General features: G+C 40.5%; 1 protein-coding gene across 17 annotated transcripts in view; it reads left to right on the forward strand.

Moving 5' to 3' along the window:
* CELF2 (CUGBP Elav-like family member 2) overlaps nucleotides 1-21,696 on the forward strand; it is a 547,482-nt gene that overhangs the window by 450,011 nt on the left and 75,775 nt on the right. For all 17 annotated transcript variants that reach the window (XM_042052904.1, XM_042052849.1, XM_042052822.1 and 14 more), the window contains one exon: nucleotides 20,784-20,832. In XM_042052904.1, the coding sequence (XP_041908838.1) occupies nucleotides 20,784-20,832 (49 nt within the window). The remainder of the gene's footprint in view (nucleotides 1-20,783; nucleotides 20,833-21,696) is intronic.

Raw genomic sequence — 21,696 nt, forward strand, 5'->3', positions numbered from 1 at the left:
AAGTTTTCTTTTAGGGAAATATGGAAATTGGATTCCCATGACTCTGGGGCCTCGGCTTTAAAAATATTCCTGATATGGCCAGAGGTGTTTAGATTTTACTATGTTTTTATACTTACTTTTTTAAAGGGAAGCCTCTAATAAAAAGAAGCAACTTGAATACATTTCTACTGCTTGTCTTTCACAATGATTCAGCATATATAATGTAACAGATTCTATATTTCGCACATGCACTATGCTTGACATTCAGTGTATATGGGGATACTGTTATGCTGCATCTGTGTATTCCCAAAATAACTTCATTTAAGCACGCTTTAAAGTTGTAGCACACGTGCTGGAAATGCTTCACGTTAGCAGGATTCTCCTTATGTGAATTTTAGCAATTTCTGTATTGTTCCTCTTGCCTGCTAAGTAGCTTTTACCGAATGAGCAGGAATAGGTAGTGGATAGGTCTGCATGTGAAATAGTCTCAGAGCAAATGGAAGCAATATTCTGGCAGAACTACAACAAGGGATGAGTTTGGATCAGGTTCATTTGGGCATCAATGTCAGCTTGCTTCCAGTAAGCGAGGTATGATCAGTAGGAGGTTCAGTAATAAGGTGTCTCCTGGAAACAAAAGAATCTATGCCTTCCCCTTTTGCTGTAATACCACCGTGCATCAGATAAGGCATCCTTAAACAGCCCAGGGAGAAAATCTGAGGGAAAGGCAGGTGATTTATTAGTGTAAGGTAAGGAAAGCTGGCAGAGGCAGGAGCAGGGCACTGCAGGGATGCTGTGGCTGTTGGAACTTGTCTGTGTTTTACCTGCACTCAGGTGTAACCCGTGCTGCTGCAGAAGCATGGAGGAGAATAGCTCTGTGTTCATTAATGATAGAGCCTAGATTATTTCTGGGTTTAGTCTTTTCATTTCTTAAATGCAGACTTGCTCCATGTGGCTTCGTAAGCAGGTTTTGGATCAGCACCAGTGAAGCCAAAAAAGTGGGGGTTTAGTGTGAAATTTATGCCCCTTCCAAGGCTGCATGTTCAGTTTAATTTAAGTAGGTTTTTGAGCAGAGCCTGTAGTGCTATGTCTCTATCTCTGCTTTTTGCCTGGACCTCATCCTTAACAGAGACATGAAAACACCAGCGCTTGATCTGCTCCTTTGAGCTGCACCCTTTTAGTGGACATGAAGAAAATGAGACCAGACATAAATGATTAATGCAGAATCTTGGAAGAAAATATTGCAGGGTGCCTTGCTGTTTGATTACAAGCCTTGGAATTAGTCAACATTTCCATAATTCTAAACCAATATACACCTGTTTTCCCACTGTGATGTGAAGGCACAACTTAATTTAACAGAAACCCCGCTGTGCTAAATCTCTCATTAAATACCAAGCTAGTTCTGTAATTTAAAGTTGCAGCACTACTATTTTAACTGAATTGCCTTTGTATTATAAAATTAATAAGAAGTTAATGATGCACTTTGCTGTATTTTCTCAGATTTTTTTTTTTCACAGCAACAACAACAAAAAAGAAAGATAAAGAAGAAAAACATGTCACCAGCTGACATTTCAAGGCTTTTCTGGTTTTAATCATTTTCCTGAGGATAGAATTCATTTAAAAGATTTTTTTTTAAAAAATTTTAAAACTTTCTGCACAAGTAGGATCAAACATCATCTTTTTACTCATGATTAATATAATCTCTCTGTCAGTCATAATATTCCTTGTCATATATTGGAGCTTTTATCTTTCCCAAAATAAATATTTAGATGTCACTTGTTATGTAGGATTGCTACTAGGCAGAGAAGAAGAAATGCAATGTTTGACAAATACAGGCATATTGTTATGATATATGATACTGATCAACGAAATAGGGACAGTTCTCTTCTGTTTACTTGGTGCTGGCATCACAAGTAGCTTTTATGTCTTGCAAATGAACAACATGAATTTTCAGATGTGTCTTTTCAAACATAGCATGGGAGCAGGTTGCTTATACCCTCACAGCTCATAGGGATGTGGTTTATATTATTCAGCTTTGAGTCAGGTTTTCTTGGAGTGTTCATTTGGATTTTGTTTCAAAAGGCAGAAGGGAGAAGAGGGAAAAACTCAATTTGAATGTAATAATGATCTTAGAAATGGGCTTCTTTGGGATGAGATGTAGAACTGAGGCCTTAACTAGTCTCATCTTCATTAAGAATCTCATGGCTTCGTTAGAGGTGTTTAACTTTTATTCCCTAAACAGAGTAATCCAATAAATTCCACCCATCTAAATTTATACTGTACCATCAGTTAGATGTAATAATCTTGGTTCCCCCATGCTCTAATTTGCTGCTTAGTGAAAATTAGCTTCTGTATAGAGGGCAAGCCTCAAAGAGCTGTATTCAGGGACTGCTTTAACTGCCTTCATGGCGCTGACATTTGTTTTTTGTTTTAATTTTAACATGCTTTGTTTTAAAAACAGAATGTGCTCTCTTTTGCTGACAAGTGAATCTGGTAGGATTTCCTGGCAAGGGTTAAGTGCAGAGTAACACAAGAGCACTATATGTTGGTTGGATTCTTGGAGCCAAGTAGCTGAATAAATGCACCTTTAATGTCATGCAGAGGTTATTTGAAGTTAGAAATCAATGGGCATCCATTAGTAAAATCTACACCTAAAACTCTTTGGTGTCTTTGTTCTGTATTTGAAGTTAGATTTATTGGACATGATAAGGGTTATTTGTTGTCTTTATGTACATTTTTTGATATATCCTCCTACTTAAGGTTATCACAACAATAATTAACAGCCCACACTCTGCACTCCCATGCTTTTAACAGAGTCATGGTTTACGTGGTTCTTATTTCAAGTGGGATATACATATTCCAAGTAGCAGCAAACCTTTTGTATTGAAGTTCTGGCATGAAATTAGGACATTAGCTGTATGAATTTATTTGATTAAGGGTTTAACAAGGAAGAAATACCATTCTGAGGAATCTCTCAATATTTTCACAGCAAGGTGGAGTTCGTAGGAACTTCTTTTTGTAAAATATTCATGGCTTCCTTTTTTGCCAGATGTTGTCAAGGGAAACATTTTTAAGTTTTACATTGTAAGAATCACTACTGGTTTTATTAAACTTTTTTGACATCATAGGGAAACAGGACTGGCTTAGAGGGAACTTTGCCCAAAGGTTGTGTACTGGCTGTAAGGAAACCTCAAAGTCCATTTAGGTGTGTAGAGTAGGAAAAAAAATGAACTTTGAAGAGGAACTTGGGCTGTTCTTCTCTTTTGGTGCCCATTCACAGTAGGGTCAGTTCTACCCTACACCAGGCTGGCAATCGCTGGCATGATGCCAGTCTGCTCTGGGGCTTCCCTCGTCCCTTTGGGCCAGCTCAGGTAAAACACATTTGTTCATGCTCAGTGCCACAGTGTTGGTATGGTCAAGGAAGCGCCACAGACCGTCTGGGGACCTGAGGCTTGAGGGTCAACGTGGGAGAGAAATCTCAGGGCTGTGCAGAATTGGCTTAGCAGGTTATTTAACCTTTAGAATAATCTGGTTCAAAATGCAGGCACCCATGATGACTTACTATGAAACCTCATTCACTTTCTGATAAAATACCATTTGTCCAACAAGAAGCAAAAAAACCCAAATATATTTCTGGTTCTCACTTAACATCATGAGCCCCTTTCTGATGACTATGCTGGCACTCTCCTTTATGGAGCAGTTTTTTAATATCCAGTTCCCTTCTCTGTTTTAAGCCTTATGGTTTGTCAGTACGATATGAACATTATGTAAAAATTACCTGTAATAAAAAGGTAATCATCCAATATGACTTGAATAATAGCCTGAATATGATATATCAGTGACTCTGAGAGATTTTGACAAACAGAAAGGGAATTCAAAGAGCAATTAACTTAGTTAAGGCTTTGCAGTGATTGATTTATGATGACAAATTAAACTAATTCAGTACCCATATAGTATGGCCAAATGCTGTTTAATGAAGGATCCAAAGAGTATAGAACTGCTTAAATGATAAAAATAACCAGATGGGAAAGAGGAGAATTCCCAGAGAGCATCTGTTCCTAGGAAGGGAGCTATAATACACTGAATGATGTTGAGAAAGTGAATCTGGCCCATTCCTTCCTTTAAAATACTGTGCAAATAAACCCACTTAATGATACACTTTGCCCAGCTCAGAAAAAATGGGGGGGGGGGGCAGGCGGGGTTATTCAAAAACACCACTTCTACCCCTGCTCTTTCCCCTCAAAAAAAAAATGTTGCACTGACTCCACCACTTCAGTAAAAATCAATATTTGCACTAAGTTCAGGTACCTTAGTAGAAAAGTTGGGTTTGGACCTACCATTGCTGCGAAACACAGAATGGATCACCAGCCCTGGATTTATAAAATGGAAAAAAAGTGACTTAGAAACCCAGTGAAATCTCTGTAAGTAGCTGAATTTGGAGCTTAGTGGGAGAATGTGGATGTTGTGCAGGCATAGGGAGAAGAGAATATTGACCAAGTGAAAATAGCTTCTCTAAATTGAGCAAAACATTTAGTTCATAATTACATTGTCCCTTTTTCTCATCGAAGGATGGAGGGTCAAATTCACCATCACCAAATTCACAGCCTCATCATTAGGGTAACTTTCTGGCATGCAGGGAGAATGCAGTTCATATCCTCTGTGCCTTGTATATTGAAAGGATTTAGCTTAGATCGACCTAACAGAGCCTTCACCACTGGACTTAGTTAAGATTAGGGGTCACTGTTTCTCCTCTTGAAGCTGCTCCAGCTGTATGAAAGTGTCAAATTCTTGTGGGAGTGAGAGAAAGCAAGGAACAGCACTTGGCTGCCTGCTACTGAGGGCAGTGACTCAAGTACTGTGATATCTGGAAATGAGTCCATGCTCTGGTAAGTATTTTATTCTTTGGAAAAGCGTCAAAGATTTGGAAGAGACTCTTCAAGAACAGGGAAGTGCAGGAAGATTCATTGCTGAGGCACTGAGAGAAGGTGGCTAAACCTCGACCTGCCTTACTCAGGGGAGTGATGTCCCTATGGTGTGTCAGGAGGGTGCAGAGCTGCACAGGGCATGGGCATCAGTGAGGTGGTTTAGATCCTAAACATCCATATCAGGTTGTTGCTTTTCCTGCTGGGAAGCAAGAGCACATTGGCCCAGCTGCAAAAGCAGTTAGATACACTCTAGCTTTTTTAGAGAACTCTGGGAGTAGTTCAGGAATTTTTTTTTTTTTTTTTTTTTTTTTTTTGCACAGCTTTGCAGTATAATAATATTGGGCTGGAAAGTAAGTAATGCATAATAGTGGCTTGACCTCATTGAATGTGAAGCCCATCCCCTAAAGGCCAAACGGTTCTGGCATGTGTCACTGGGAGACCTCTGGTTTCCATAACTCTGACCAGTTGAGGTCATCACTTTGCAAAATCCCTCCAGATTTTTTTGTCCAACTTAGAACATCTTACTCAGTGAGGGTGGAGGATCAGTTCACAGGATATCACTTTTAAGCTGGGTACCCAAAAATCACTGCCTTGGAGAACTCTTTCCTGTGCACTTCAGAACGGAAATCTCTGAAGAAAATCGAGAGGCCATCACTGGAGTACTCCAGGGTATTGCAGAGCTCACCAAGATTTAGGTGGGGTGCTTAGCTAAGGATAATAGCCCAGGCACTCTCTTAAACAGCTATTTATCCTCCTGCTGGTGTTAGCTGTTTTCTGTTATCTGGAACAGAAAGTACAGGTGCTTCAGTCAGCCTCATTAGCACCACAACACGAGCTATTAAAATTGTCTTCATAATGAAAAACTAGTTCAGGAAGCCTTCCTAGCTGTCTGTCTATTCCTACAATAGTGAAATTAGAAAGGCAGATCATAAACAGTGTTGCAGGCATCAGGAAGCAACATCATTAGAGGTGCCCTTGGATGCCATATACCTGCCTTGATAGCAATGTTTGGCACCCGTGGATCTGAGTTATGTTATGACTGAGGAGCCTGGGCCTCATGGCATGTTTATAACAGAGAGACTGTTTGTTCAGCATCCTCCTGCCATTATGTCCCACCCTGTGAGCTGTGCTGCTTCCTTCAAACACCTCTGCTCTGAGGCTCATTGCTGTTGAAGAGATGTAATGCTGGCTCATCGTGTGTTTGCACTCCTGTGGTGGTGCAGAAAGCTGAGGTAGCCCCAGCCAGCTTTCCCCCATCTCAGTTGGGTAATGAACCACACTGGGCAGGTGCACCGTGCTGCTGAATAGGACAGGGTACATGGTAAGAGAGGAAAAGTTCTGTCTTCTCTGTGGTACTCAAAAACCCCCTAATACTACAAAAACCAGGTGAAAGTGGGTGCTCTGATTGAGTCTCCTGCTCTAATAACACACTTTGGACAATCATATTCTGCCTAATTAAAAACACTCTTTGCAGACCTAGAGAGATAATTGATTTTTTGCTCATTCTCTGGAAGAAATTATCATCTTCATTAGCTTAGTTGGAAGAGCCACTTCTTTGTCTGCTCTTCCCCTGTGGTGTGCAGAGAAATCCTTCCTCCTCTTGCCAGCAGGGTCACTGGGGCTGGTAGAAATACTCGGGGATTCATTTGGGTGCAAGCACCAATCTGTGGTAGAGACATATTAATGTGATTGTCTTGGTAGACATCCAAAACCTTTAGAGATGCTCAAATGGGCTGTGAATTCCCACCCTGGAAAGTCATGGAAGACACATAGTTGCAGAGCTTATATTTTAGGCTGTCAGTGTGTGGAGCAAGTGATCAGCACCCTGTAAAGCAGAGAGCAAATACAATTATTGATAAGACACAGAGGAATGGGTTTAAACTGAAAGAAAGTAGGTTTAGATTAGACATTAAGAAGAAATTCTTTACTGTGAGGGTGGCGGGGCTCTGGCACAGGTTACCCAGAGAAGTTGTAGATGCCCCATCCCTGAAAGTGTTCAAAGCCAAGTTGAACAAAGCTTGGAGCAACCTGGGATAGTGGAAAGTGCCCATGGCAGGGTACTTTGAAACTAGATGGTCCTTAAGGTCATCTCCAACCCAAACCTTTGTATGATTCTACAATTAAAGTGTCAAATACCTTTTAATAGGTAACAGAGGGGGAAAAGCTAATATTTGTCTCACTTTTGGAATGGCCCATCTTTTCCCCTTCATCTTAGCTGACATCAGTAATGGCTTTGCTACCGGACAGTAACCTGACTATCTGCAGGAGCAGAGGGAAACAGTCATTGAAAAAGATGCCACCATAACTCCACTTATTAGCAAAAACCTGTATCTACTGCCTTGTGCCAGGGAAGTTAAAAAAGCAAAAACTGCAAAAGAAAAAAAAAATTGCATTGAGCTAAACAGAGTCTTAAGCAGTGGTAAACAAAATGTAGCTTCCTTTGTGGTTGATTTTTATCCAGCTGCAGCCAAATATCAAAGCGATATCAAAGGAAAGCTACCCGTTAATTAATTCAGACTGACTTCACAAAGCAAGCTGGAGCTTTTGCTGATATCTGATTCTGACAACTTCCTAATCTTCACAAGTTGTCATTAAGAGTGGCATTAAAGCAGTCTGCAGTCAATCCCAGCTCTTGCCCCATTGTAACTCAGACGGGGCGGGGGGGTGGGTATGCAAGCAGGGCTTAGAGTAAGGAACTTGCTTCTTTGCAAATGGAATTTGCAATGTATCAGGGCATCTCATTAATACACTGCCTCAATCATTCACCCTTGGAATGCTCACCCATTCCCACTTGCAACTGTTACAAGTTGCAGTGAGTGGAAATTTTCTCTTCTGAAGGAGAAACAATGGGAGAAAGCAGAGAAAGAAACTGAAAAAGAAGCTCATGTCTGAAAGGAATAATTAGAAGTCTGTAATGGTCTCTAAGAAAGTATGAATAGAGGCTTATCACTGATTTCAAGATAGAGAACATAGGATTGTGGGTTGAAGAAAGTAAGATTGTGGAAAATAAGACGCTAATCGGAGGATAAGATTAGTTTTAAACTAAGAACTTTGAGCAACCCGGTGTAGTGGAAGGTCACCCTGCCTGTGGCAGGGATGTTGGAATGAGAAGAGCTTTAAGGTCCCTTCCAACCCACACCATTCTATGATCCTATGAACTGAAAACCTGGTACCTCCACAAGTGAAGTGCGCAAGAATACAACACTCAATGTTCCTTACCACTGCCAGAATCTCTCAGAGGGATTGCAGCCTTGTGCAGAGATGTGAGGGATGTGGTACCTTTATATTTCCATTCAGCTGTGAATGGCTCAAATGATTGAAGGGAGTTTGTTTTCTAGACCATCACTTGAGCAAGTATCCACCAGACAGCAACTAATATTACTTTGTGGCAAATTCCTGACAATACCTTAGAGGAAAATGTGTTGTGTTATTATGCAGTATATTCATTTCAAATATTGCAGAGAATACAGAGAAGGATAAGTGCTGTTGTGGGAGCACCTCACCCAGAATCCACAGCAGCATCCATGAAGATGGTGCATTTATTTCCTCCAGGGCCAAGTATTGCCCAAATGCCAGTGACAAATGGGAATTATTTTTGGTTGTACACAGAACCAAGGGTTTACCATCATAAGAGGTGAAGTAAAGCTTAGATCAAGTATCAAGAAAAAATACCCAGTATCAGTTCAATTAGAATAATCGTCTAAAAGAAACAAAGTTCAATCCCAGTCCTTGCGGGTGTTTGGGGTAGGAAAGTATTAGAAAATATGGGATAGGCAGTAATCCTGTGTTGGCATTAAGTCATTCAAGATGAGCTGCTGGATTTTTTCATCTCTGATTTCTCCGACTGCTAAGAAGTGAAAGAAATTGCTATGCTGGGTAAATATAGACTCCTCCTATTTGTACAAAAGTATATGATTAACCAAAAAGAAAGATCTTGCTAAGTAAGAGCTACAGTCTGTCTAAATGCTGTGCTTATACACTTGTGTCTGGAGGGCTCTGGGGGTTGCTCAGGCAGGCGTGTCCCTTGCCTCTTGTGACCCTGTTCATTTTGCAAAGAATGACATGGATTTATCCCACTTTAAAAGTGGCCTGAAAGCTGACAGCCCTCGTTGTCTGCTACTTGTCTTCCTCCCTGTTGACACAAAATCCAAAAATAGAGGGTGTGATATGGGGAAAATTTCTTTTCTGCACCCATTCCTCCTCCCCTGTGCTTTCCTTGCCCTCTGCTAGCTTCACTGACACTGCAACAGCCCTCAGGCTGCATTAGCTTCTCTCAGAAAAAGCAGCATATGCCAAGAAACCAGGAGTTCAAGACTTCCCAGTAGCTCTAAATGCTACCTTTGGAGCAGGTAGGATGGATGATGTAAGAGCTTTTAGCTCAGTTGATTTTATCAGAGGACCTTCCTGATAGTTCTCCGTGGCCTCCAGCTGTTCCACCTGAAGCCATCTCTGCAAAGAGATTTCTTTGACCTTTAGGCAAGTTGCACATAAAGATGTTACTCACGGGGCACAGCACAGAGAAAATTTCTAATTGAGTACAGTAGCAGTAAAGAATAAGTAAGAGAAGACAACTTTTCACATACTGATGTTTATAGTCACTAAATGAAGCATGTTGTTGCTTTTTTTCAAGAGAATCAAGGGCCCCAGTCTCTGGACCCAAGCATTAAGATTCATGCTTGGGGTCAGATGCTGGTTTAGAGCTTTGTAGATGGGTGGAGGCAGGTTGATTTTGGCCTTACTCTTCCTAGCACTGTCCCTTTTACTAATGAAATCTTAATCACAGCTCGATCCAAACACCACAGCCAGCTGGAACTGACTCATTCTTCAAAAATATATGTTTCTTCTAATGTTGTCCATTTATTTTTTGTTTGTTTAACTTTCGAAACACCTATTGGCAGAAATATTCAAATGCATTGGAATTCCTAAAGATTAGCATTATAAATATATGCTGCATGTTTAGTTTGAATGCAAACCACTTTCCTTATCCCAAAGAAAGCACTGGCAGAGTACATTAGCTACAGAGATGCTAAAAAATTAAAGAGAATGAGTTCATACGACGGGTGGTTAAAAATAACCTGGTTGCTCAACGTGACTCTTACTGGTGTTTGTAACTGTATGTATACACAACTAGACATTCATATTTTCATGTGGACAGTGTGTGTTTGTGTGTTCTTGCGGCTGGAGACTTGTGGCAGTATCCTTCTGTTTTCAAAGATGGATTAAATATTGAGCTATCTTTTTCATTCTCTCTCCACAGCCAGATTATTTCGCCATTGCAAACTATTGGCATAACACTGAGAGCTTTTATTTGGATGCTGATATTGGATAGTCGTGGAAAATTCCTGTAACTTCAGCTCATGGAGAGCTTAAATAGAATTTATGAGCCATATCCTCATTTGGCGTAAAATATTATGGCTCTGCTGGTACAACAATAAAACTGTACTACTTAGCCCAGCTGATCTCAGTCAGGAGAGTAGGATTTTTGATGTCTTCATTTAAAACCTGTTTTCTACCTGAATGCTTTGGCTATTCCCTGCAATATTTAGAGGCATGCCTGTTGACAAGTAGTTTGGGGCTCACGTCTGACCTTTGAAGAAATCTGGATTGGTCTGTGTTTGGTAACAGGGAGGAATTTAACTTCCTGTCTGCCTTCTGGAGAGGAGGGAATTGTGAATCGAGACATGTATTCCAGACTCAGAACATCTCCGTACCTTTGCTAAGTGAAAAGTGAAAACAGCAGTGGCCCCACATCATCAGTGCCAACTTTTTCTATATATTGTACCCTTTTTCTCTAATTTAAAAGGTAGAATTTCAATAGATTTTATAATTTTGATGCTTTGGGGGCTTATTTTAGACTTGCCTCAATCACACTTTTTAGGTATAAGAGGTTCTTGCTGGTACATTGTAATGCAAATAGGAGAGCTTTCCAACAGAACTTTAAAAAAGCTTTATGTGAAAAAAAAATCCCATAGCCTAGGATTTGAGTTTTGTACCAAATAATACTCTAGTTTCTGTCAGACGAGGAGCCTAAGAGCATTGTTGGATCAAGGTGACCTTCCATGCTGCAGAAAGAGTCAGGCAGAAGATCCACTTAGCAAATGAACAGAAAAGTCTGTGATGTGAAACTAGGGGAGTGGCTGAGGCTGGTTTCTCTTATTGAATGAAAGCAAAAAATTTAGAAGATAAGTGTAGATGAGATAACACTGTGAAAGAAACAGAGGATCACCTGACTATGGTTTCTTGTCTTTCTGAAATGTTGCTGTTGCTAGTCATTCCTTTTAAAGGGTTATCTCCTGAATTCCAGCTTGGCAAAGGTAGAGGATATTGATGAGCATAATCACATGGTGTTTTCCCAGAGCATAGTTCACAGAGGAGAACAAGCAAGCACAGAACAGCATAAGTCTTAAAATAAAACTCCTGCAAAATAAGCATTTGATATCCTGGGTGCTTTGGCCTCCTTCAGAACCGAGTTTATGTTTTGCATTACAAAAGCCATTGCATGTTTTTAAAAACCTTTCATTTAAACTAAATGTCTTCACAATCATTGGTAGCCTGAAAGAAAATTTCTTTTATTTTTGGTTGGGACTGTGTTTTTGGGAAAGAGGAAGGATAGGGCAGAGGATTGCTTTGTTTTCTTAACAAGGTACCAAAAATTATCCTAGAAGTTGATGTGGAATCAGAGGGATTTATGTAGAAAGGGAGGGGTTTCCTGTGGATCAGGCTTGAACATTAGCACCCTAAAATGGTGACCACAGACTGAGCTACTTGAATATTTTCATTGGGCAGCAGGAAAGGTCTTTTTTTAAAATGGGGACTTCATCTTGAGCCTTCACAGATTCTGAGAAGGGCAAAATTCCCTGAATACGCCCTCAGGAGTCAGTGCTCCCTAAGCAGGGAATCTGGCTTTTTCTGGGAGGAATGTGAAATCTCCCTTTGCAAATCACTCAAGCAAGAACAAGCCTCTGCTTTGCTGCCTTGCCCTTTTGAGATGGTTGAGGGACCTCTCTTTTATTCCCATGTGAAGACTTTACGTAGAAGATGACTTAATAGGTAGCATGTTTTAGCTTTGCTCTGGCTCTGTTTTCCAAATAATAATACGGGAGAGGGGGGATGTTCTTAGATTTGAAGGGAAAGTACTCCCTTTAAAGGCTCAGTCTCCTGTTGACTTCTGGAAACAAACACCCAACTGGGGAGATGGAAGAAAGTACATCTTCAGAACACTTGAGTCATGTCCAGTGGGACACTGACTGGAAGGCTTGTGTCATGCTGGGAATTGAGTCCTGGCATCTTAGGTCATGCTGGGCAAATCCACCCAATGCAGCACAAGGCTACATTAGTTATTAGCTGACATCCCAAAGCCACAACAGCTTGGCTGGCATTTGGTTCCTCCAGCAGTCCTGGATCACTGCTTCAGGTTCTTATGTTACCTCTCAAGTAGGGTATCTAGGGAGTAGTATTGTAAAAAAACCCTGCTTGTGTAGAGTACACCTGCTAATTTATGTCTTACCTATACCTGATGATAAAATGACAAGATTTTGGCTTGATAAACTTGGCTTCAGTTGTGGAATAACTCCAGATGCATCCCATGGAGCCTCTATGCCTTTATCCCATCTTCCTTTCTGCTGAAAGGGAGAGCAGCAGTGAGTACCTTGCAGTGGTGTTAGGACAGGAATCAATTAGAGCGTGAGGAGCTTGGGCTCTGATGCAGTGCGGGCAGCTTGGCTCCTTCCCTTCGGATCGTCCTTCCGGGCCATGCAGCGCTTCCCTGCGTGGCACTGGGCAAGCCGCCGCCTCGCTGCGCTTCACTGTCTGCTCACAAACCTGGGCAGCGATTTTTGCCCCTCGCAATTAGCTCGAATGGGTGTTAAAACCCAGTCAATTAATGTCACGGAGAGACTTCTGTTATCTCTCCGCCCCACCCCATTGACATGCAAACTTCAATTGCCAAAATGTCAACAGAAGTTATTGCTGCTGCCGATGAGATGGATAACTCTTGCTGTTAAAATAATATCTGATGTTTTGCTCAGATGTCTAATGGGTTTGCTTTTTAAGCATGGATGATGCAAAATATCCCCAAGGCATTATTCCCAACAATTTACAGAATCCCACTTAATGTCTATTTTTAGGATTGAATAGGTTCTGTAAAGGCTCATTTGTTTGAAGAAAAGATAGTTAATAACTTTGCTTTCCATGTGATTTTGAAGAGACAATTTTTGGCCACACCTCCCCTTCTTTATCTCCACTCCGTTTGGCTCGCCTGTGTCCTGGAGTTGTTGCCATTAGTGTGGGAGGTAAGAAATTAAGGAATTAAATAAATGGAGGAGAACTGCTAAAAGAGCAACAGTAGTTATTTGTTCACTAGGAAGTGAAGTTGTCAATTCTAAGATATCCAGCTTTTTAATTTCTATATCAGGGTACAACTTTTAAAAGAGACTGAGTGCTACAGCCTAATTAGCAAGTGTACAGGACGAACAGCAGGATGTGGGGGTGACTGTGGAAGGGATCACTAGATGAATTATTATTACTATTATTATTACTATTATTGTTTTTATTATTTTTTATTATTATTTTAAAGCACAGCATTGTTTGTAGTCTCTGTAACTAATGTTTAATTTAACTTGAATTTAAACCACAGAGTGTAGTGGATTGCAAATGACTGAGTTGGAAAGCTTCCAAAAGCCATTGAATTTCAGTGGGTTTAGTGTTCTCTGGTAAAACAATGTGTTTTAAGCAAGCTATATGCTTGTTTCTGTGTTCTAAATAGAAAATAATGATGTTATGCATTACCGCATGAACTATATTTGGCACCCACCAGCAATATTCATTTTCTCTTGCTTCTCTCTCTTCCTCCTTCCCTCCCTTCCTCCCTCCCTCCCTCTCCCTCTCTCTCACTCCAGAAAAAGCATGTATATATGTCTGACAGTAATCTAGGAGGCCAAGCAACAGATCACATTCTTCTACTACTAAAATTGTATGAATGCCTAACACAGCTTAAATCCCTTAAATTGGGATTTATGAAAGGATGACAGCAAACAATCTTCTAGCTGTGCCATTGCTCAGGCAGTTACAGCAACTGCTTTACATTTATTTGTGAGACTCTAAGTGATGAATGCACATTTGTCCTCCTTTTACCCGTGAAAAAACGAAGGTGAATGACTTCAACCAATGCTGGAAATCCAAAACCCTGCCTGTGCTGGTGAAGCAACAGGAGCATGGTGCAGGTTGGCACTTTCCTGCCTGGTGTGTGGGCATATTTGGGGGAAGAACATGCGCTAGACACTATTCCCACTGGGCAGTATGGACATGGACATCCTGTTTCAAGTGGAAGGAGAAGTATAGCTGTGTAAATGCAACCTGTGCCACGCCACTTCTTTTGAGAGCCAGAGAGCTGTCCTTTGCCTCTTTTATTCACTAGTATTTATTTGGCCTTGGAGATTATCCCCAGTTCCCAGAGAAGTTCCCAAAGCACTAGCCAGATATTGACTGCGTAATTCAAGTTAGTTTGACCCTAGAGAAGTCATTCTAAACAGTTCTTTTCAATAGGAAAATACACCTCTTCCACTTCTGGGAAACTTGTATTACTTGTGAGTCACAGGGGTTTAAAAAGCAAAACCAGTTGGCAATGAAATGATGTGAGAAATGAGTGTTCAGGAGCTCTTCTGATAGATCCTATGGAAAAATGGGGTGCTAAAAGCTGAAATGAGAGGCTTGGGGGGTGTGTGTAGAGGTATCTGCACGTAGTAGTCCAGAAAAACAGTGGTCTCTGAAGACACTGAAAATCATTTAATTCTCTGGTTCTTATGAAGTATTTTCTCTTCTTCCCCCAATCTTCTGGTAGGTCAATACATTCCCTCCTGACTTCCAGATTCAGTAAAGGTTCTCAGGAATCTGGTTGGTGTTGTTTTTTCCTTGGATTTCTGGTCAAATTAAACTCCACTCACTAATTGGATGAAGAGCTTGGAGAAAGCATTGAATTCATTTCCAGACCAGAGTTAGGCAAAGAGCATAATTTTTTTCCCACTGTTTTTCGTGCTGGTACCTCTTTAGGTGCTTTTCTTCTGATCTCTTTGCCTGTCTCTGCTGCTCCTTAATATTTCCTTCGTCTTTGGTTTTCCTGTTGATTCCAAAAAGTCTCTGAATTTATAATCCTTCCCCCAAAAAGAATATTAGGGTTTAATTAAAGTCTAATGTCTCTTCTTCTGTCTCCAACATTCTCTCTTGACATTTTACAATTCTGAGATGTAGAAAATATGAAATAAATCCCCTTTGGCTTCAGCAATGATTAATGCTAGCAAGAAGCAAGTCCCAAAGTGCTAGAAATGACAAGATACATGCAAGCTGTCATAATTTAATCCTATTGCTTTTTGTTTGGTTTGGATATTACCCAAGTAACCCATGTTCTTCAAATTTACCCTTTGCTTGGGGGAAGGTTTAGCTCCATTTTGTGTGGTGTTTCTCTGCAATGTGGTCTATGAGGGTGACAGGTAATGGACAAACTGAGCTGGGTCATGGCTAGAAACTTATTGCCAGGACAGGTGACAGGGAAGGGAGGAAGGGGACAGGTCTAAAAAAGGGCTGAGAGCTCTAGAAATCTGCTGATGGCTTCAAAGGATTACAGAAAGATGATGACAGGACAGGAATGGTAAGGAGTGAGGAGCCATGGATAACATTCTCCACACACAATCCCTCAACTCTGATGGTGAAAAGTCACATTCTGCTTAACTTTAGAGGACTGTCAGGAGGTGGTCTTTGACTGCCATACTGAGCTTGGTGAAGGTGGGGGCAGGTTTGTGTGCATTCAGAGTCCTTTCTTGTGGAGTGGTTTTCCTTCCTCAGGGCACGAGGAATGACAGGAGCAAGGCATGTGCATCCACAGTGGCAGGAATGGAGAATAAAAGCTGCTAATGGATGTAGTAATCACGTATGAAGGTACTTTTGCAATGGACCATAAAAAAAAGATTTTTCATAGTCTAGGTGGCAAGAGTTTCAGAGGTGCTGAGGGTATCCAAATGTCACAGACTCAACACAGCTGCAGCAAAATGAGCCCATCGTCTCCTTCATCTCCAGTGAAAGGCATCTCCTGCTTTTAATCACCAAAGTCCTATGTAAGACTGACATACTCACGTTTAACAGAATACCTCTTACTAAAGTAGCCAATACAGACCATTTAGAGTGCCAAATGCCTCCTCCTACAAACCTTGCTTCCCTCAGAGAAATTGCTGCTCGCAGGAAGTCTTTAGTCTACCCAGAATATCTGAATGCCCATTTCTCTTCTGAAAATTGGTGGAAAGCAGGTGCCCAAAAGCCTTTCCAGCAAATACATTGAAAACTCGGAAATGTGATTTAAGCACTTGCTGTTGATGCAGTGGTATCTTGGAGTGTGCCAATCCCATGCTCATCCATGCCTGGAGACCATTCTTTTCCATTCACCCCTGGCACCTCAGGCTTAAGATTACACCTGATTTGAAGCATCCCCTGACTAAACAAAACAAACCATGAGCTGATCGCCTCGTGCAATGTGCAACCACACAATAGTAATCACAGCTAATGACTCTGCTAAATGCTAGACTGCACACACCTCCTTGTTTGGTGTTTGTTTTGTATACAGAAGGTAACATCGACTGAATAACGAGGATGCCAAGTTACAGATGGGGTTGTGGAATCGTATTTGACAGCCGATTAGAGTAATCTGACAGAAATGATGACTTAATCACCACGACAGACTCCAAATTCCCAGATAGAATTCCACCCAGGTTAATCTAATTTCCTTGCAATATTTTTGCCAGAAATAGACTCTTAGCCGGCTTGTTTTCTCCCATGCAGATGTCACATGGCTTTGACAAGAATGTAAATAGGTACTGTTATTATTGTTGAAAAGATGACTTTGAGGCTCTAAAGCTGGAGAGGTTTCATGCCTTTGAGATGCATTGGGTTGCTTTGCTGTGGTTTTTTTCTCTAATGAAGTTATGTTTACATACAGCAAGATGTACTCAAGAAAAAGGGGGAAAAAGATGTAACTATTCAATTGTAATTCTAGGCCATGGTGTGGTCCTGCTGCTGCCCTGGACATAGCCAGCAGACAGATTCTCATTAATTTCAGGGGGATTTTCAGGGTTGCATGTTTGACAACTGTTTCTTTGCCTTTTTGGTTCCCATGGACTGCCTCAGCACCCCTGCTTGGGATGCATCCAAGGAGAGGCAGTGATGTGCTTGACCCGGGGCTTTGGGTGGCCTCTGTGACAGTGCAGGCAGCAGTGAAGCCCCCCACTTTGCTTCCAGCACTGCCACAAGGCACTGGAAACCCTGGGCAACAGGCATTTGCCTGCTCTCAGTTGTAAAACAGTGGCATGGTGTGTTTTGACACCGACGGACAGAGAGCGCCTGTAGGAAAGGCAGGTTGTGCCCTGCTTGCTGCACAAGTGTGTTCAGTAGAGCTCTGTAATATTGATGAGGAGAGGTTGTTCCTTACAGCCCGGACTCCAGCCTGGGTTTGATATCCCCATGCACCGTGCTTGCCAGGGGAAGCTGCCCACGCTTAGACAGAACTTGCCTGAGAGCTGTGTTGTTCTCTTTAACTGTGTGTTCTGAGCACAGGATGATGTTCAAGTCTATAAATTACTTGCTGAGGTTATTTTTCTTATTCTTGCCTCTTTATTAATTGTAAGTGTGCGTTCATAAATACTGTGTTTTCATAAGCAAAGATTCCTCCAAGAAAATAAGAAAATTTTTCTTGTTGTTCTGCGTGACAACATGACATACTGAGAAATCACTTACCTTGAGATCCATAAGTGATGTATAGCTACAATAACAGCTTTCTGATAAGACAGGAAATCCTTCATTTCGGTAGATGACATGATTCTAGTCAGTGGCATCTAATTTGAAACAGTTTTATATCATCTATAATCTTTTGGAGGGCCTGGGAAAGCACAGCTATTTTATTATTTTATAGCTTGCAGTTATATGAGGAAGATACAAAATGCACAGATTATTTTCTCTTTTGCTCATTGTAGAGTGAAAGGATAGTACCTATTTAGCTTTTGTCTCTGCCCCTTTAATTTTCTTATTCACTGCACACTTCTTTGAGAGCCATTCTTTTCTTCTCTTTTCTCTTTTCTTCTCTTCACCTACTTTTAAATATTTTATGGGTAGAGAGCTTATAATATGTATTGTCACGGCAGCTGTCTCTAGAGGTCAGCAATGAGTTTAATAATGAGATGCGAACCAGTGACTCTGTAAAACCCATTTCAGGTTATAAATGGCATGTTTTATTGAATCTAGTGTTAAAGGTTGTTAACGTATCAATTGGTGATGGTCAGGGTTAAACAAGCTTCAACATGAGCCCTCTCATGTTAGGAAACTGTCACTAAGGTATTTTTCCACTTTCCTCTTCGCTGAAGCCAGGTTTGTGTATCACGTCCATTTTTCTGGGGGTGTTCTGCAGTTTAAACTCTCCAGGCCAGAGCTGGATCTTTTATTAGTTTTGTACTGATTTAATTTTAAGCGCAATGGCATCACTCCCAAATTCAGCTTGATGGTGTGAAGAGAATTTGGACCATGAGTTTTTAGCAGGAACTTTTGAAATCAAGTCAAAACCCAGTGGAAGCATCATGTGAAATCTTGCCTTTTACTTCGTGAGTGTACCAGATTACTGAGTTAATGAACTTGGGGTAATTATGTGTAACAGAAGAGGATGATTTTGGATATGAAGTGAATGTGCTTGTCAGGTAACTGATCTTTGTGTTGTGACCATGGGCTGCAAAACTAACTTCTTCACATGAATTTGGTCTAAAGTTGGCTTCTCTGGTTCAGGCAGTTTGAAAAGGGAGAGGTTTTTAACATTGTTAGAATAGCCTTTATTCAAAATATCTCCTCTTAGGGGCATAAAAATGCAGCTGTAAAGAGCAATAGATCCTCTGCCTACAAAAGGCCTGAATTTGGGTTGGGTTTTTCTCATATATTCTGCATATTCCTGAATTTTCAATACTTGCCTTTCTTTCCTCTATTTTCTTACCACTCCATTGCTCCTCAGAGACATCAGTAACCTGCAATGGCCTTGTGGAACAAGTTACACCTTTTTTCTTCTTTCAGTTTGTGCTTGCTGAGTGGAAATGCTGCCTCACATTCCCATGAATTTTAAGTCTCCTGCAGTGCCCAGTGTATTGTTGATGTCAGGAAAAATCTTAAGCACTAAAGAAGACAGAGAACAATAGAAGTTCCCTTTTTTCTATAAAACTGATTGAATATGAGTGGTGGCAGACAAGTGCTGGGCTATTAAAGTCCATTTAGGAAACAAATGATTCAAAGAGAACAGAACTGTTAAAACTGAAGCAAATTTATGCATCCCAGCAACCACATCTACCTTGTGGCTTTGTCTTTCCCGAGGACACGGGGAGTTGTGCAAGCAACACAGGGAATACATTGATTTGTAAGGCCAGGGAGCGTTCTGGACAGAAACATTCACAGCAATATTTTATATTTTCTAAAGAATCCAGCAACTTTTTCCCTGGTGGTTAAGTTATTTCACCAAAAGTAATGCAGATGTGGATTTCTGTGCAGCTTTGAAAGCACATTTGATATGAGGGCATGGATGTTCTCTCCTGCTCAGCTGTTTTTGTTTCCCAGAATTTGTCATAACAGTCTTTTATTAAAAAAATGGAATTGCCTCTGACATTTTCAGGCAATATTCAGCTGCACTGTGTTGAAAAATGATACAAAAGTAGAAAGAGCATACATTTTTTCACCTGTTCACATGAATTGGTAAGGAATTGTTGAGGAGAGAAAAGGCAGTGGCTCTGCTGCTGCCGGAAGGTTTGTGCAGTCAAATCCCAGCAACTATGCAGAGCCCACGAAAGAAAATAAAAATGGGGAGATTTTTGCAAGCTTAAACGTCTCCTACATTGAATCTCAACGTGAGTTCAGTTCTGGAGGCTTTTGAGAAGCTGCAATAAAATTTCTCTGAACACACCACAGTGGCCACAGGGCTGGCTATCACCAATGTCCTGTGGAAAACTCACACACACTGATCATGAGGGAGCCCAACTGTTGTGGTGTTATTATTCCTGAGAGAACAAAAAGACCATTTGTAGAAATTTTATTGGAGCTATCAACAGTTCAGTGTTGAATTATTTAGTAGAGAATGCTGAGGACACACCAGACCGAGTGTGCCAAGGTGGAATGTTCAGCATGGGAAGCTGCACACAGGGGTTGGTTTCCTTTGCAGTAAGAGGGACATGAATGGAGGAAGAGGTTGAAAAGGAAAGAGGATTTGGAGTTTTTATGGAAGCCGGAATTGTTACGTGTTGTGGTGGAAGCTTTATGAATGAATGTATAACGTTGTCTAAAACAAAAAGATCAGATACTAAATAATTATAGGAAGCTATTTTAGGAATCAAGACCTCTTCTTCTTTAGTCCTGGAAGAATCAGCACAGTTTTTTAATTACAAGCAAAGTTCATTTGTCAAACTCAACTCCTCTGAGTATGTTTGAAATGCTTGCTAGTTCTTAAATTACTTGAAAATTCCATCTTGGTTTTGGCAGTGGTTGAGCTCAAGGAAAAAAAGTTGGTAAAACAGAAACCAAGCATGCCATAAACTAATGAGAGCTGTAACTTCAGAGGTCTTCTGAAACTAGATACAGCAAATTAAAGATTTATATGAGTCCTATGGGCCCAATGAACTTTTTTTTTTAATCTTCCTCATTATAAAATACTCCTTTACCATTTTATTTTTTCTTATAAGCGTATAATACAGTGTTATTTTGAATTTATATAATTTCAACATGTTTAATATTAAATTGTCTCTTTTTAGCCCTTCATTAAAAACATGACTCTTGATTTTTTATAATTATCCAACCTGCCTTACTCTCTCTCATTTTTGTTTTTAGATGCATCATCCTATTCAGATGAAACCCGCAGATAGTGAAAAGTCAAATGGTATGTGTTTAATTTATTTTTACTTAATTGTATCTCTCTCTAAACTAAAGTAAGCACAACATTGTGAGAGTTATTGATTTACTTCTTTTGTGGTGAAAATGATAGGCAGTTTCCCTACACCTGACATGTTGGGAAGGTGTTGAGCTGCTCTGAACTCCCTATTATCTTCTGCTTTAAAGAAGGAAGGAAACGTCCTCAAAAAAGGTCTTCCTTGTACCTGCTGTACATCATGACTCACCTCACTGCATACATCCTTCCCTTGGGTTCTCCTAACAGTGAGCTAATGTGGGAGCACCTGAGATCGATAAGATGGAGATAAAATGTCAATGCTGAAAATTAAAAATAAACAAAAAGGCATACCTGTGTTAAGAAACTATGTAAGCACATGATCAGCCTTAAACATTTGCCAAAACTACATTTTTATAGAATGATGCCATTCTGAATCTGAGCCAAATTTAGGTTTTAATCATATGCTTCATTATGAGCTGGGAAACCCACTTTGGAGCTCTCTGTATACTTATTCCTCAAAACGATTGAAAAATGAATGCTATAAAGACAGTAATATCCACTTGGAATACTAGGGTACTGCTTAAGTGGATGTATATGACATGCAAAATAGATGGCAGGCTAAGTCTATTAAACATGCCAGGTTTATATATTCAGGGAAATAAGATAATCGAATGGTAGCGCAACTTGGCGGTGTGTGATTCTTTAAAAATATATACGTGTATATTCTGTCCCTTGATTTGTTCCTGTAATTTTCTAAAATATATGTTAAAGATATCATCTGCCTTCTTAGATTGCAAGAGCTTCATTTTCCCATAAGGCCCACATAATCAGAGCTGGTTCCTCCAACAGGCATCT

This window comes from Corvus kubaryi, unplaced genomic scaffold (genome assembly GCF_017639235.1).
Source record: "Corvus kubaryi isolate FWS band 111438036 unplaced genomic scaffold, C.kubaryi_AGA036_p1.0 135, whole genome shotgun sequence".
NCBI classification, from domain to species: domain Eukaryota; kingdom Metazoa; phylum Chordata; class Aves; order Passeriformes; family Corvidae; genus Corvus; species Corvus kubaryi.